Source organism: Silene latifolia, chromosome 2, assembly GCF_048544455.1.
Source record: "Silene latifolia isolate original U9 population chromosome 2, ASM4854445v1, whole genome shotgun sequence".
Lineage (NCBI taxonomy): Eukaryota > Viridiplantae > Streptophyta > Magnoliopsida > Caryophyllales > Caryophyllaceae > Silene > Silene latifolia.
Window position 1 is genome coordinate 77,736,860 of NC_133527.1, and position 15,922 is coordinate 77,752,781.

At 37.6% G+C, this 15,922-nt stretch overlaps 1 protein-coding gene across 2 annotated transcripts; it reads right to left on the reverse strand.

The window, feature by feature from the left end:
- Positions 1-5,448: 5,448 nt before the first annotated feature.
- On the reverse strand, positions 5,449-14,734 carry LOC141642816 (uncharacterized). 2 transcript variants are annotated; one of them, XR_012543454.1, is made up of 4 exons: positions 14,605-14,734; positions 13,930-13,988; positions 10,799-12,041; positions 5,449-6,417 (listed from the first exon to the last, which is right to left on the reverse strand). XR_012543454.1 is itself a non-coding variant. In XM_074451759.1 (3 exons), the coding sequence occupies exon 3, from the start codon at positions 11,907-11,909 to the stop codon at positions 11,292-11,294; it is 618 nt and encodes a 205-aa protein (XP_074307860.1). In that variant the 5' UTR covers positions 11,910-12,041; positions 13,930-13,988; positions 14,605-14,734; the 3' UTR covers positions 5,449-11,291. The 2 variants fall into 2 exon arrangements, 1 of the variants encoding a protein (XP_074307860.1); XM_074451759.1 differs by having other exon boundaries at positions 5,449-12,041.
- Positions 14,735-15,922: the final 1,188 nt, after the last annotated feature.

The window sequence follows — 15,922 nt, forward strand, 5'->3', positions numbered from 1 at the left end:
TTTTAATCCTTAATATTATTGTTGTGTTTAATTTCAGTATGAGTAGCTAATTTATTCGTGCTAGGATGTAGGGGAATTATAGTGTAGGCGGCAATATAATGAACACGGCCTGATTCACGTGTTGGTCGATCGACCGCCATGCCTGGTCGATCGACTGACCACGTGAGGTTTTATTTTCGTTTTAATTCTTTATTCGACGAATCGAGTGCACACGACTAGTTGAATGTTTAGGATATGACTGACCCATTAGATCGAGAGATAGGGACAGTTGTTAGATCACCAATTAAAATGACTAAACTATGCTGAGATCGAAAGATAGGTAAAGTTTAGACCGTTAGTCACTTTTCAGGACGAAAGTTAGTATTAGTGATATTAGGGACCTATAGCGAGATCGAAAGATGCTATTTGTTAAGAGTGGACCGAGAGGACCTCTTTATTTCCCGCCTCATGTGTTTGATTTAGACCTGTATAGTATGCTGCCGCCGAAACTATGGTGAACCGACCATCCTAGTACCCCTTCTTTTATCTGTTTTATCCGTTTATTTAGTTTATTGTCTTTTATTGCTATTAGTATAGACCAAATCAATTCAACCCCCACTTTCGTTACCTTAGACTAAATTAGACAATTAGAAATTACATTCGCCTTCTTGTGGTTCGGCCCTGTTACCACTAGCCTAGGTTAGTTTTAATAGGAGATTATAAATTTTATTTTTGGTACTCACAATGACGGGTATCACCCTTCTGTCTTGTTTTGTATAAAGCTAGCTTAGAACGCGAGCAAAATTGCACGGGCATGTATAAAAAATATATTAATAGTCATTTGAAATTTATAATTATAATATCATTCAATATTATAGTATGAATGTACAAAATTTCACACATTTAAATTAAAGTACAATATTGAATTGAGATTACATTTATAGTACTTCTAACATTTAGAGCAAATGGATATATAACTATAATTATAATTGGTGAAAAATTTTTTATGCCCGTGTCTCAAATCTTCACACAGGCATTCATAAGCCAATGTGCTTATACTGATATCTTTTTTCATATCGATGATAACTTCGAATGTAAGCAAATTACGTTCGTCCATAAATTTATAAAATCATTAATTAAAAAATATAATAAATTATTAAATCATAAAAGCTTCAAATATATTTGGTGTGTAGGCGGCTATTGCCCCGTCCCACCACCCATCACAGGTGGAAATGTGGAATATTTATACCCGTACCCCTATGCGAATGCTCTGCCCATACCCGCCTCAACGGGGGCACGTGTTTTGCGGCACCCATTGTACCCGCCAACCTAACATCTCTAATCCTTACTAATAATCATAGTATACATGTTCCAAATAATTATAATTAAAAGGTACACGTGAAAAATATGTATTGTATTGCTTAAGAGGTATACATCTGATCTTTATGGATTATTTTTTCCTTATGTTTGTAACACTACACAGCAATCTTCGTGTGATTTTTAAGAACATAGTACGATATGGACCATATAAATTTAAGTTATTAAAAACATGGTAGAAATGGATCTTATGAAAGGATTTTTTTTATAATTTTACAAACATGAAAATAATAAAATGTTCATATAATCTGATAATTATTAATTTTTTTTCTAATTATACTAATTTAATTTGATAGTAACCTTGTTAAGCATATTTTGCTAACCTTATCCGTTATTATAAATTTTCTAGCTTCCACGGTTTGCCTAATAGAAGTTTACTTACAAACTATTGTTGGAGTGAGTGTCCTGCACAATAGTGCGTTTACATACTAAATCGCGTACAAGGAATATTAGGAATTTATATTATATATATTTGTCAGCTGGTCAACGTTAATCGGTAATGATTGGCTAACTAGAGCTTGACATTACTGTCGTGTGACGGTGGTGATCAGCTGATCCCTTATGGTCACACCTATAGGACGTAACCCCAATAGATATACTAGTTATTTATGAGATATAATTAATTAGTCCCTTATGTGTATTAACATTTATAAGTAAAGTGAATTATATTTTGATGATGAGTTAAGAACTCGGGCAAAGGGAATTTATTATTTAATTATTTGATAATCAAATAATAAATGTTAAAGAGAGAATATAGTAATTAATAGTTAATTTGCTATATTATACTGTGTGTGTATATATTTTGAGGCGGAGGTAATTAGCTAATTGTGATTACAAGGAGTTGTAATAATTAGCTAAATGGGTTTCATATGACACATTTTATATTGATAAAATGGTAAAATGTCACTTAAGAGTTGAGTGTACATTATTAACTAATTTGTATTATTTAAGTGTTAAATAATCAAATTAACATTTAATTATATAAGATAATTAAATATAGGACTTATAAGCATTTGTGGGACAATTGGCAAAAGTCAAAATAAGACCCAAGAATTCCATATGGAGCGATTTGTATATGTGCGTATGACACACATGTGATTAGTATTTTTCCACTACAAATTGTCTCCATTGATTTATTATTTGGGAAAATGCACGCGGTGCCCTTGAAGTTTCGAATTTTGCCCGAAATACCCAATTTTTTGTTCCGGAAAACTTTAAGCGGCTATAGCTCGTGTCTACGAATTCAGAAAGTGATAATTTTTTTTTCAAATCGATCATCTTTCCGAGAACTACGATTTGAAAAAAAAAAATTGTCGTATTTGGATCACGTGGCTAGGAGTTTTTGTACGTCAAGTTTTTTTTACCGTACAAACTTTGAGTGACCATATCTCTTGGTCACGAATTCCAAACACGACAATTTTTTTTTCAAGTCGTAGGTCTCGAAAGATAATCAATTTGAAAAAAAAAAAATCGTTACTTTCTGAGCTTGTAAGCACGAGTTATAGCCTCTTAAAGATTTCCGGATAAAAAAATTGGGTATTTCTGACAAAACATCAAAGTTCAAGGGCACCGCGTGCATTTTCCGTTATTATTTTATATGCCCATATATACACACTTAGAGCACCTTTTGCATTGATGAATTTTTGGCCCAAAAATATCTCAAAATAGCTTATTTTGACCGTGAAGTGTAGAATGAAAAGAACAATTTATTATTTATTTTCTTTATCTAATTTGATCAATTGTTGATCATCAAATTTTCAAATAAATCCACAAATAATAATATACATCTCTATTACTAATGTAGTAATAACAATAGTATAATTAAGGGATACTTCTAGTAATTAACTACATTTTAATGCTAGTAGTATTTTGGGGGTATAGTCTTGGGTGCCACCATAGGAGGTGCTCTACTATGAGTACTAGGAAGAAGGAGGATATTCTATTCATATTTAGCTCAAGGACAACTTTTAATCAATGTAAGGAAAATTCTTACTTTTACTCATATTTATGTCATTATAATCTCATGCATGTAACTAGATCATGCATAAACTAAATTAACATGTAATTTAGTTACTAATTAGATAGTCTAATTAGGGGTCTAGGACTTTCAAGTGGTATCAGAGCTCAGTCGTTGCATACATGTCGATTTTCGACCATTTTATCGAGTTATATGATGAATTTATAAAATCGTAATTTTTGTGTAAAAATTTGTTTGGCACGAAAATTTTTGTTGCATGTATACTGGCTTGCGCCTCTTTGAGCAGCCCAGGTGGCCATATCGCTCAAAACTCCCACAAACACTCATTTTCCTATAAATACCCCTCAAATGCCACCATTTGAAGGTTACGCGAGCGTCCGCCCCCTCTTTTCTCCCTTAAAATTCTAGACTCGACTTCCTAAGTCACAATCCGACACGTGTTTACGACCTACCGATCGTAAACATAAGCCTTACACATTGTTTGGTACCGTCATCATGCATTAAATCACTTGACCGACCATCTCGACCACTACACCATCACTAAACTTAACAAACACTCTTTTTACTTACCAAAACGGTTTTAATCCGAGGTTTTCCGACCAAACGAGTTGATACACTTACATCGATTTCTCGCCATAAGCCTAGCATGTAAGTATGAGGGTGTAAAAATCTTCTTTTATCATGCTTTCATTTTGTTTTATTACTATAACATGCTAAAACATGCATAACATGGTCCAAAACATGGGAAGAATTAGCCAAAACCGGACTTTTGGTTGAGGCAGAGGCTACTTACGTAGCAGATAGGCTCGCGCCTAAAGGACCCTGCCCAGCCTTAAGTCCAAACCGTGTTTGGTCTCTTCATCTCCTTTATTTTCATATTTGTAATCGGGTTTTACCATTTCAAATATTTTCAAACCATTTTTTTTGCAAATTTTAACCATAAAACATTTTTCACCCTTGGTTCCTCATACCATGACGGTTTAATCCGTGTTTTGGTAATAATATTTGGTTAATTACATTTAAAAGGTATTTTAAAGCCTTTTATTTCATTTCTTCACATTTTGGAAGGTATTTTAAAGCCTTTCATTATTTCTTTGCATTTACAAAACAAATGTATTAGTCACCAACACAAAGCCATCCTTGGTTCCACATACCATGTCGGATTTTAATCCGAGTACGATGATGAATGTTGACTAATTATAAACAAATGAACTTAAAATAATAAGTTCATAATCATTTTCAAAACTATTCATGTCAAGCTTGCAAAGTCGAACCCGACAGCGAATATTGTCAAAACAATGACAATTATTCAAGTCTCGTTCCTCAAATCAATACAAAGCGGTCTAAACGGCCTTTTCAAAACAAAACGAGTTCAAATAACCATTTTTCAACACATTTTATTAATGTTTTTCAATGGTCTGAACACGTCTTCCATCGTTGACTGACCCGCGCCTAAACAGGCCACTCCTTTTTCTATTTTTCAAAACAGGGGAGACCCTCTTGCATCGCCAACAGGCTCGCGCCTCTTCTGGTTGCCTGATGCAGGGTCTATTCCCTTTCCAGCACTAGTCTAGGACGATCCCGACTTCTGTTAACTCGAATACAGGACGGATCAGATGACTAACTTGCTCATTCAAACACCGTATTTGTAAAATGCCCTACTAAGACAAATGGATCACGTTATGCATCATGAACCTAATTTGGTAAATGGATGTTTAATTTTCGTCTTGCATGCAAATCAACATTAAATCCAACTTGACATCTTATACTTGATACTTGGATTAAATCAACCGACATAGAAAGCTCTCACATGTTAGGTTTAAACCAATGGATGCGCATTCATGCATTTAAACTGTTTTATCAACTTTTGCATTCAACCAACCAAGATCGATCAGTAGAGGCCGCTACCGCGGGTGGGATTGGGTGTCTGATTAAAGGGCTTCCGAATACGTACCTTCACTGTAACACCCCCTCTTATCTAAGAGCCTTAAGCTAGACATCTCAGATAAAAGACGGTGTTACCATCTCAGTTACCTGAGGAAAATAGTATAAGAAACAACCGAGTCAAAGGTACTTTAACAAAAATAAGTACTAAGTGATAAAATAAATGTCCACATTGGACTTACAATTCCCACGGCTAAAAGCCACCAATAAATGAAGTACTAAATAAATTTAATTACAACTGACAAATTTAAGCGATAACTAATAAGTAAAGTCCAACTACTAATGATAAATAAAAGTGATGACTGCCAAGCAACAACCATCAGCTATACCTGCTTATAAATCTATTTCCATGACGGAAATAGGCAATTTAAAGACAACAATGAACACACAAGTCAACAATCTAAGAACCATAAGAAAATAAAAGGACGACATGCGAATAATATAAAATAAACAACGAAATGAATACGAATTCACAACGTCACGGTCTCAATAATATGTCACAAGTAGTCTGTTGCCGAGGCTCTTGGCCCAAGCTCAACCACACCATGTGGACTAGCCACGCCAGGTCCAGGGCTAACTCCTTGCACCATGCCCTGCCTGTCCTATCCAAACCAAGGTCCACGGCTCTTCAACATTCCCGTGCCTGGCCTATCCAATTCACAATCCAACTCGTACAAGTGTCACACAATATTATATGTTCATATGTTCCCAAAAGGATAATTCATTAGACGAGTACATACTCACACGCCAAATAATACAAACTGCCAATATGGTAACTCATAACAAACTAGATGCCAACAAGAAGATCTCCACAATGCCAAGTTCCATTTAAACCAATGTGATAGGCTAATTCATGTCAAAGCAGAATAAAATGGTATCTTATATGATATACACAAGCCAAATAAGCTCAACAATAACTGTAACCTACAACACTCCCATAAAACACACGGCTACACATGCTATCAAGGACTGTCAAATGCACAGTTAACACAATTCGACAATCAGGCCAACAGTTTACAATTCAATTCATACAAAGCACATATGAAGACCCCGCATATAAACGTTGAGTAGCTAGCCTACCTTTAGCAAATCCCGACCTCAGCAACAAAGCTAAAAAGCCTCCTCAACAATGTCGTTACCTAAATAAAATAAATAACATATAATTACTAGCTAGCTAAATAAACTAGTATTTAAAAATTTAATAATCATGACAACTAAAATAGAAACAGCCCCATGATTTTGGTCGACGGACAGCCTCTACTTGGTTATTTGGTCGATCGACCGGCTATCTACTCAGCTATAAAACACACACTATGCCACTACAACGCACACAACCTGTCATTCCACAATAACCAGCAATTCTCCACCAACATCCTGCAACCCACAATACAGTCACCCTACCCCACCAGAAAACGGTCAGAATTAGCAGCCATACCCGGCTTCCCAAGACGGTAGCAGAAACAGCCACAACTAACAGCCATAAACGGGTTCCGGACAGCCAGACAGCCCCACACCCACTATGGTAGAAGCCTTGGTCACGGCCTGAGCCATAGCTAAGGTCGCTACATAAGACGGTCTTTTATACCAATTTATACAAGCCTAGACAAATTAGAACAATTATACAACAACTAAATCCGTCTTAATACAATTATACCAAAACCCCCAAATTTGATTTCTAGGTTTTCATAATTCGAACTATACACTACAATAATAAGCTAATAATCAAATTAATGATGATAGAATAGTCTTACTTACGAATTAGGCTGAAAATAAGCTAAGAAATCATCTAAAAATATGATCAACGAACCCCCAAGTCCCTTCGTCGAGTTCGTCGCTGCTGTATCGTCTCTCTGCCTGATTTCTTTTTTTTTTTTTTTTTTTAATGTTATGAAAGATGATGGTGTCCTATTTTTGTATATATATGATGGGTTATATTGGGCTTCACCCAACTCAGCCTAAACCGTGACAATTTTTTTTTTTTTTTTTTTTTTTTACAAAATATAAAATGATGATTAACTTTATAAAAATTTACGGGTATTACAGTCTTTCACCCTTAAAATGAACTTCGTCCCGAAGTTCACCCAAAGCTATCACAACACAACCTGCCAAAAAAAAATGTAAATTATTGAATTAACGGTGTTTTACATTCCACCCTCTTAAAAAGAAGGTTACGTCCCCATAACCATATACATACCTAATGGAAGAGATGAGGATATTTCTCGCGCATGGAGGCTTCTATCGCCCAGGTAGCTTCCTCCATTTCATGATTAGACCATAGCACCTTCACTAAAGACACTAGACTATTCCTGGTCTTGCGAACTTTAGTGTCCAATATCTCTTTAGGAATTTCTTCATAAGTAAGCTGATCGTCCAATTCAATATTCTGAATTTCCAGCACATGTGACGGGTCACTTACATATTTTTTGAGCTGTGACAAGTGGAACACATTATGGACTCTTGCTAAAGCTGGAGGTAGTGCAAGACGGTATGCTATCTCCCCAACTCTATCCAGAATCTCATGACTCCCATCATTGGTGACACTTTAAGCAACACTTTATCACCAACATTGAACTCAACCTCGATCTTTTCAAATCTGCATAGCTTTTCTGACGATCTTGTGCAGCTTTCCTCTTCTTTCTAATTATCTGAACTTGCTCAATCATCTCGTGGACCATTTCATGTCCCACCACCATCCTCTCAGCACTATCATCCCAGCAAATTGGACTTCTACACTTCCTACCATACAAGGCCTTAAAAGGAGCCATGCCGATACTGGCATGATAGCTATTATTATAAGAGAATTCGATCAAATTCAGCCTCTCCTCCCAAGACCCTCCAAACTCCAGAATACATGCACTAAGCATGTCTTCTAGTCTAGATTGTTCGCTCTGTCTGACCGTCTGTCGCATAATGAAATGCTGTAATCATCTTCAATTATGTTCCCAAAGACTCTTGCAGCTCCTTCCAAAATTTAGATATAAACCGCGAATCCCTATCTGACACGATATCCTTAGGAATCCCATGCAATTCCACCACATTCCTCCTATAAGCCTTAGCCAACTCAGCCTTACTCCAGGTATCTTTCATAGGAATAAAGTGAGCAGACTTAGTTAATCGGTCTACTATTACCCATATCATATTGTTCCCCTTTTGACTCCTAGGTAATCCCACAATAAAATCCATAGATATACACTCCCATTTCAACTCAGGTACCTCCAAGGGTTGCACTTTCCCTTGAGGCCTCTTATGCTCTCCTTTAACCCTCTGACAAGTCAAACACTTAGCTACAAATTCAGCCACTTCCCTTTTCATTCCAGGCCACCAAAAAGTTTTCTTCAAGTCTTTATACAATTTATCTCCTCCAGGGTGAACTGAATATAGAGTATTATGAACCTAAGACAAGATACTCCTCTTCAATTCTTCATCTTTAGGAACACACCAACGGCCCTCAAAGCGGAGGCTACCATCAGCACCTAACCCAAACCGTGTAGTCTCCCCACTGGCGGCAAGGGCCCACTATTTCGCCATTCTAGAATCATATTGTTGCTTCTCCCAGATCTTAGAATACAACTCAGGCTCTATAGTCAAATCACCAACACTCTCTCCTTTTCTTATCACATGAACACCCATCTTTTCAATTTCATCTCTCAGGCTCACACGGGACAAAGCACTGCATAAGTGATGAATAGATTTCCTACTTAGTGCATCTGCCACCACTTTTGCCTTCCCCTCATGATACACAATTTCCATATCATAGTCACTAATCAGCTCTATCCACCTTCTCTGCCTCATATTTAACTCTCTCTGGGTGTAAATATACTTCAAACTTTTATGGTCTGAAAACACCTTGAATGTCGCGCCATATAGGTAGTGTCTCCATAATTTGAGTGCAAACACTACAGCTCCCAATTCAAGGTCATGAGTAGGGCAGTTCTCTTCATATGATTTCAACTGACGCGAAGCATAGACTATCACTCTCCTACCTTGCATAAGGACACACCCCAACCCATTCTTTGAGGCATCAGTATACACCTCAAAATTTTCACTCCCCACTGGTAAGGCTAAGATAGGAGCTGTGGTCAAGAGCTCCTCAAGGGTTTGGAATGCAGTCTTACAACTCTCATCCCACCTAAACCGATTTTCTTTCCTCGTCAAGGTTGTTAAGGGCTTAGCTATCTTTGAGAAATCCTTCACAAATCTCCTATAATACCCAGCTAACCCCAAGAAACTTTTAATATCAGCCACATTCTTTCATGCTACCCAATTAGACACTGCCTCAATCTTAATTGGGTCTACTGACACTCCCTCTTTCGAAATCACATGGCCAAGGAATGCTACTTTCTCTAGCCAAAACTCACACTTACTCAATTTTGCATACAAGTTATTATCCCTCAAGGTCTGTAAAACTAGTCTCAAATGTTGTTCATGCTCCTCTTTAGTTTTTGAATAAACTAGAATGTCATCAATGAAAACAACCACAAACTGGTCTAGGTAGGCACTAAACACCCGGTTCATTAAATCCATAAATACAGCAGGTGCATTAGTTAACCCAAAAGGCATTACTACAAATTCATAATGGCCATACCAAGTTCTAAAAGTTGTCTTAGGAATGTCCCCTTCCTTGACTCTCAACTGGTGGTACCCCGATCTCAGGTCAATTTTAGAAAACACACCAGCTCCACTCAGGTGGTCCAGGTGGTCAAACAGGTCATCAATGCGAGGTAAAGGGTATCTATTTTTTATAGGTCACATTGTTCAACTCCCTATAATCAATGCATAATCTCAGACTTACATCTTTCTTCTTTACAAATAAAACAGGTGCTCCCCAAGGTGAAACACTCGGTCTCACGTAAGCTTTCTTTAGCAATTCTTCTAACTACTTTTTTAATTCCTCCATCTCCTTAGGTGCCATCCTATAGGGTGCTTTTGAAATTGATCCAGTCCCCGGTTTCAAGTCAATGCTAAAGTATATCGCCCTCTTAGGTGGTAACCCATGAATTTCTTCAGAAAAAACATCAGAAAATTCACACACAACTGGGATTTCATCCCTTTTAGGTTCAGCCTCTCTTGTGTCCCTCACGTGACACAAATAAATTTGACATCCCTTCCTCAGATACGATTTTAGGGTCACAACATTTATAAATTTCACCTTTGGTTTGATCACAAAACCCTTATAAGATACTCTCGCCCCTTTAGGTCCTCTTAAAGATATTTTTCTTTGATAACAATCTATAAAGGCTCTCTGTTTAATCAACCAATCCATTCCCAGGATTATTTCAAAACTTCCTACAGGAAACTCAATTAGATCTACCAAAAATATCACCTCACCAATCTTAATTTTTACATCTTTATATATTTTAGTACACCTTACAGACTCTCTCGAAGGTATCCCCACATTATCATTAATAAAAACTGGGTCATTTAATTCTAGGTAATTGGCATGCTCAGAAGACACAAATGAGTGGATTGCTCCCGAATCAAATAATACTAAAGAAGATTTAAGATTCACAGAAAATGTACCCGAAACGATATGAGTGTCGTTCTTAGCTACTTCCTTCCCAACCATAAATAATTTCCCAGCTGACTTCTGACCCGAACCTTGAATAGTTGTTGCTGACTGATTACCCGCCTTTACTCCACATGCTTGATTGCCATTACCCACATTCTGCCTCTAATATGAACCATTCCCATAATTATTACTCCCTTGGTTGAGGAGCTGGTTGTATGTGTTGCTGTTGTTGTAGTTACTTCTCTTATTGTACCCTGAATTGCCTCTATAACTGGACTGAGGAGTCCTGAAACCACCATCTCCATTACCATTATTGTAGTTATTTCTTCCTCCGGATCTGCATTCGGCTCTTACATGGGCAAACTTCCCACGGCTAAACCATTGAGGCTTCGGAATGAAGCCTTGGTCGCGGCCTCCACTAACCCCACGGCCGTAGCTCCCACCATTATTACTTCCATAGCTGCCCTGTCCGGCCCCATCAGATAAATAGGCCCGGAACTGGTTCTACTTCTTACTCCCACCTGCTCCTTCACTAACCGTCTCAGCCTTCCTTTTCTTCCCCTTTACTTTCTTCTCCTCTTTTATCATATCTGCTATCCTCTCCGCATGTGCAGCTCGCCGATAAATCTCTTCCAGAGTGGTTGGCTCACCAGCTACTAGCCTCTTCTTTATGCTCACAGTCAAACCCTTCTTGAACCTCATTGCCAGCATCTCTTCATTGAAATTCAGATCTGCTACATACTCTGACAGCTCTATAAACCGATTATGATAAGTTTCTACTATTATGTCATCTGTCATCTTGAAAGAATCGAATTCAGCCCTCATCTTGCTTCTGATATGTTTGGGAACAAATGTAGCCCGCAGAATCTTCTTAAATCCTTTCCACTTCACATATTGACTATTATTATTAGCAGCAGATTCTCTTACGGCCTTCTTACTACGAGTCCATAACAGCGTAGCTTTTCCTTTCAAGTAGAATGCAGCTTGATCCATTTGCATCTCCGCCAGACAACTCAATAGCTCGAATATGTTGTCAAACTCGCTACACCAGTCTCCTAGTAATGATGGTTCACCCATGCCATCATACTTTGTTGGATTGTGTCTTGCAATAGTGGCACTCATTTTTGCAGGATCTTGGGTCGAACTCTTAGCCTTCAACACAGCAGTCAGGGCTTCATTTGTAGCGATCAGTCAGTCTATCTCTTCTTGGGACATTGTAGTAGGGACATATTTCTTTGGAGGCATTATGAAATTCTATTAAGAATAAATAAGATTTATGAGATTAGGAATGATCATTTACTTATTGGAGCTAATATATTATGTATATACTACTATTAATGGAAGACTTAAATATAAATGAGAAGAATAAATCCCTACATCAACAATAAACTACTCAGTCGGATTTATTTCACCCCGAATTGAGATAAATAATCTAGAAATCAGTCCTCTTAAGAGCACAAATTTCAGTCCTCAATTGCTTCTATCCACTCTAAAATTCACTTTATCATACACTAAACTTAGTACTTGGCTTAGGGGCACACATTCCGCATGTTATATTCACAATACAGTACATAGAAGAATTCACACGATCACTTACACAGTAACATGTTAATTAAGCAAAACATTAATCACCACACATGTTATAATGCAAATACAGTATGCTTTCCTCCTTTTATTTGGCATATTTTATGGAATCTTGGCATTGGGCACTTTAAATTAATTTCTTTGAACCTTACGGTTCTACGCCCTCTACGGGTACTTACCCTTTTGCCATTAAGGCTAAATTTTATCACATTGTACCTGCAACTTTCGTTAGTTACACAAGCATACAAAATAATACATAAAAGCATCCACTCTAACTATCCACTCTCACTTATCCTCACCGAGGTGCCCGGTTCAAAACTAGAAGGGCCATAACCTAAATCAAAGACGTCTCCCTAACCCGAGCTAAGGGGGCTCCTAATAGTTTCTACTCGGTATTCATTTTATTTAGACACATCCTAGGTTGATTTAATTTATTTTTTTTATGACCTAGGACCGTCGCTCTGATACCACTTTGTAACACCCCCGCTTATCTAAGAGCCTTAAGCTAGACATCTCAGATAAAAGACGGTGTTACCATCTCAGTTACCTGAGGCAAATAGTATAAGAAACAACCGAGTCAAAGGTACTTTAGCAAAAATAAGTACTAAGTGATAAAATAAATGTCCACATTGGACTTACAATTTCCACGGCTAAAAGCCACCAATAAATGTACTAAATAAATTTAATTACAACTGACAAATTTAAGCGATAACTAAAAAGTAAAATCCAGCTACTAATGATAAATAAAAGTGATGAATCGAGTCCCAGCTCACACGTCCCAGCCAAGCAACAACCATCAGCTATACCTGCTTTTAAATCTATTTCCATGACGGAAATACACAATTTAAAGACAACAATGAACACACAAATCAATAATCAAAGGACCATAATAAAATAAAAGGACGACATGCGAATAATATAAAATAAGCAACGAAATGAATACGAAGTCACAACATCACGGTCTCAATAATATGTCACAAGTAGTCTGTTGCCGAGGCTCTCGGCCCAAGCTCAACCACACCATGTGGACTAGCCACGCCAGGTCCAGGGTTAACTCCTAGCACCATGCCCTGCCTGTCCTATCCAAACCAAGGTCCACGGCTCTTCAACATCCCCATGCCTGGCCTATTCAATTCACAATCTAACTCGTACGAGTGTCACACAATATTATATGTTCATAAGTTCCCAAAAGGATAATTCATTAGACGAGTACATACTCACACGCCAAATAATACAAATTGCCAATATGTTAAACTCATAACAAACTAGATGCCAACAAGAAGATCTCCACAATGCCAAGTTTCATTTAAAACAATATGATAGGCTAATTCATGACAAAGCAGAATAAAATGGTATCTTATATGATATACACAAGCCAAATAAGCTCAACAATAACTGGAACCCACAACACTCCCATAAAACACACGGCTACACATGCTATCAAGGACTGTCGAATGCACAGTTAACACAATTCGACAATCAGGCCAACAATTTACAATTCAATACACACAAAGCACATATGAAGACCCCGCATATAAACGTTGAGTAGCTAGCCTACCTTTAGCAAATCCCGAGCTCAGCAACAATGATAAAAGGCCTCCTCAACAAAGTCGTTACCTAAATAAAATAAATAACATATAATTACTAACTAGCTAAATAAACTAGTATTTAAAAATTTAATAATCATGACAACTAAAATAGAACCAGTCCCATGATTTTGGTCGACGGACAGCCTCTACTTGGTTATTTGGTCGATCGACTGGCTATCTACTCGACTATAATATGCACGCTATGCCACTACAATGCACACAACCTGTCATTCCACAATAACCAGCAATTCTCCACCGACATCCTATAACCCACAAGACAGTCACCCTACCCCACCAGAAAATGGTCAGAACTAGCAGCCATACCCGACTTCCCAAGACGACAGCAGAAACAGGGACAACTAACAGCCATAAACGGCTTCCGGACAGCCCCACAACCCCACACCCACTATGGTAGAAGCCTTGGTCACGGCCTGAGCCACAGCTAAGGTCGCTACATAAGACGGTCTTTTATACCAATTTATACAAGCCTAGACAAATTATAACAATTATACAACAATTAAATCTGTCTTAATACAATTATACCAAAACCCCCAAATTTGATTTCTAGGTTTTCGTAATTCGAACTATACGCTACAATAATAAGCTAATAATCAAATTAATGATGATAGGATAGTCTTACTTACGAATTAGGCTGAAAATAAGCTAAGAAATCGTCTAAAAATGTGATCAACGAACCCCCAAGTCCCTTCGTCGAGTTCGTCGCTGCTGTATCGTCTCTCTGCCTGATTTCCTTTTTTTTTTGTTTAATGTTATGAAAGATGATGGTGTCCTGTTTTTGTATATATATTATGGGTTATATTGGGCTTCACCCAACTCAGCCTAAACCGTGACAATTAGTTTTTATTTTTTTTTATTTTTTTTTTTACAAAATATAAAATGATGATTAACTTTATATAAATTTACGGGTATTACATTCACCTCTTACTCAGAAACTTTGGATAATGGACGACCTTATCCATGGAGTACGAGAGTCATTCTAGAGATAGGATACTAAAGAGGGACGATTCCTTATCTCTAGTACCTATGTCAAACACTGCTTTGTGCTTCGTTTGACCGAGGTATAAAGTGGATTCGAACGGGTTCCAAGCATCCCACAAATGCTTTGTGGCGACTCCGAACATCTATAATCATTTTGAGACCCTTGCCGAGACGAAATCGACCGATCTAAAACGATCCGGTCGAAAGCATTTTTACGCCGCCGAGCGTGGCTTTCAAAAGACCGCTATACGTCCACAGATTGGCTTGGTGATGCGTGTCTTTTATATAAGGTTTTTACCTCATTTTTACACGCATTTCTGTACTATTTATGTAGCATCTAGCTACAAATACCCCCGAATATCCTACTTTGGTTCTTTTTATGTAATTTGCAGGAATTAACCGAAGAGGAGCTAAATCGAGCCTTTTACCGTCCGTTTAGCATGCATTTGGAGGAAGAGTGAATTAGGAGCGGGAATGTAGCTATTTTGGGATGCGCAAAGAAGAAAGATAGCTGGGCGAGCAAAGGAAGAACTTCAAATTGCTAGTGCCTACTTTGGAGAGCCATATCTCGAGTTATACAACCGATATTCAGGTGATTCTAATTGGAGATGAAGGTTTGTCCTCTTGGCTTTCCAACGCCACCGAAATCGCCTTATTTGCCCAAGTAACGAAGAAATGGCAGCCGTTTGAAGTTCTGTGCGCAAAGTAGGAAAAGTACTCGATCGAGTAGATATATGGTCGATCGAGTACTAGCTACAGCGAGAAGATTTTAATCGAGAATAATTAGATTAATAATAATACTACTTAGTATAAATAAGAGTAGTTTAGACCTAATAAGCATTGAATTCATTCCCTGGAGTCAGTAGAGGGAAAGGACGACTGCTTTGTTCTTCATTTCTCTATTTTTCGGATCAATTGTATTTCTCTTCTCTTCTCTCGTTCAATTTCATTTCTACCTTAGGT

Bases quoted from the DNA above. Each gene is read 5' to 3' on its own strand.
- LOC141642816 (XM_074451759.1), bottom strand. From the start codon at position 11,909: ATGAGTGCCACTATTGCAAGACACAATCCAACAAAGTATGATGGCATG.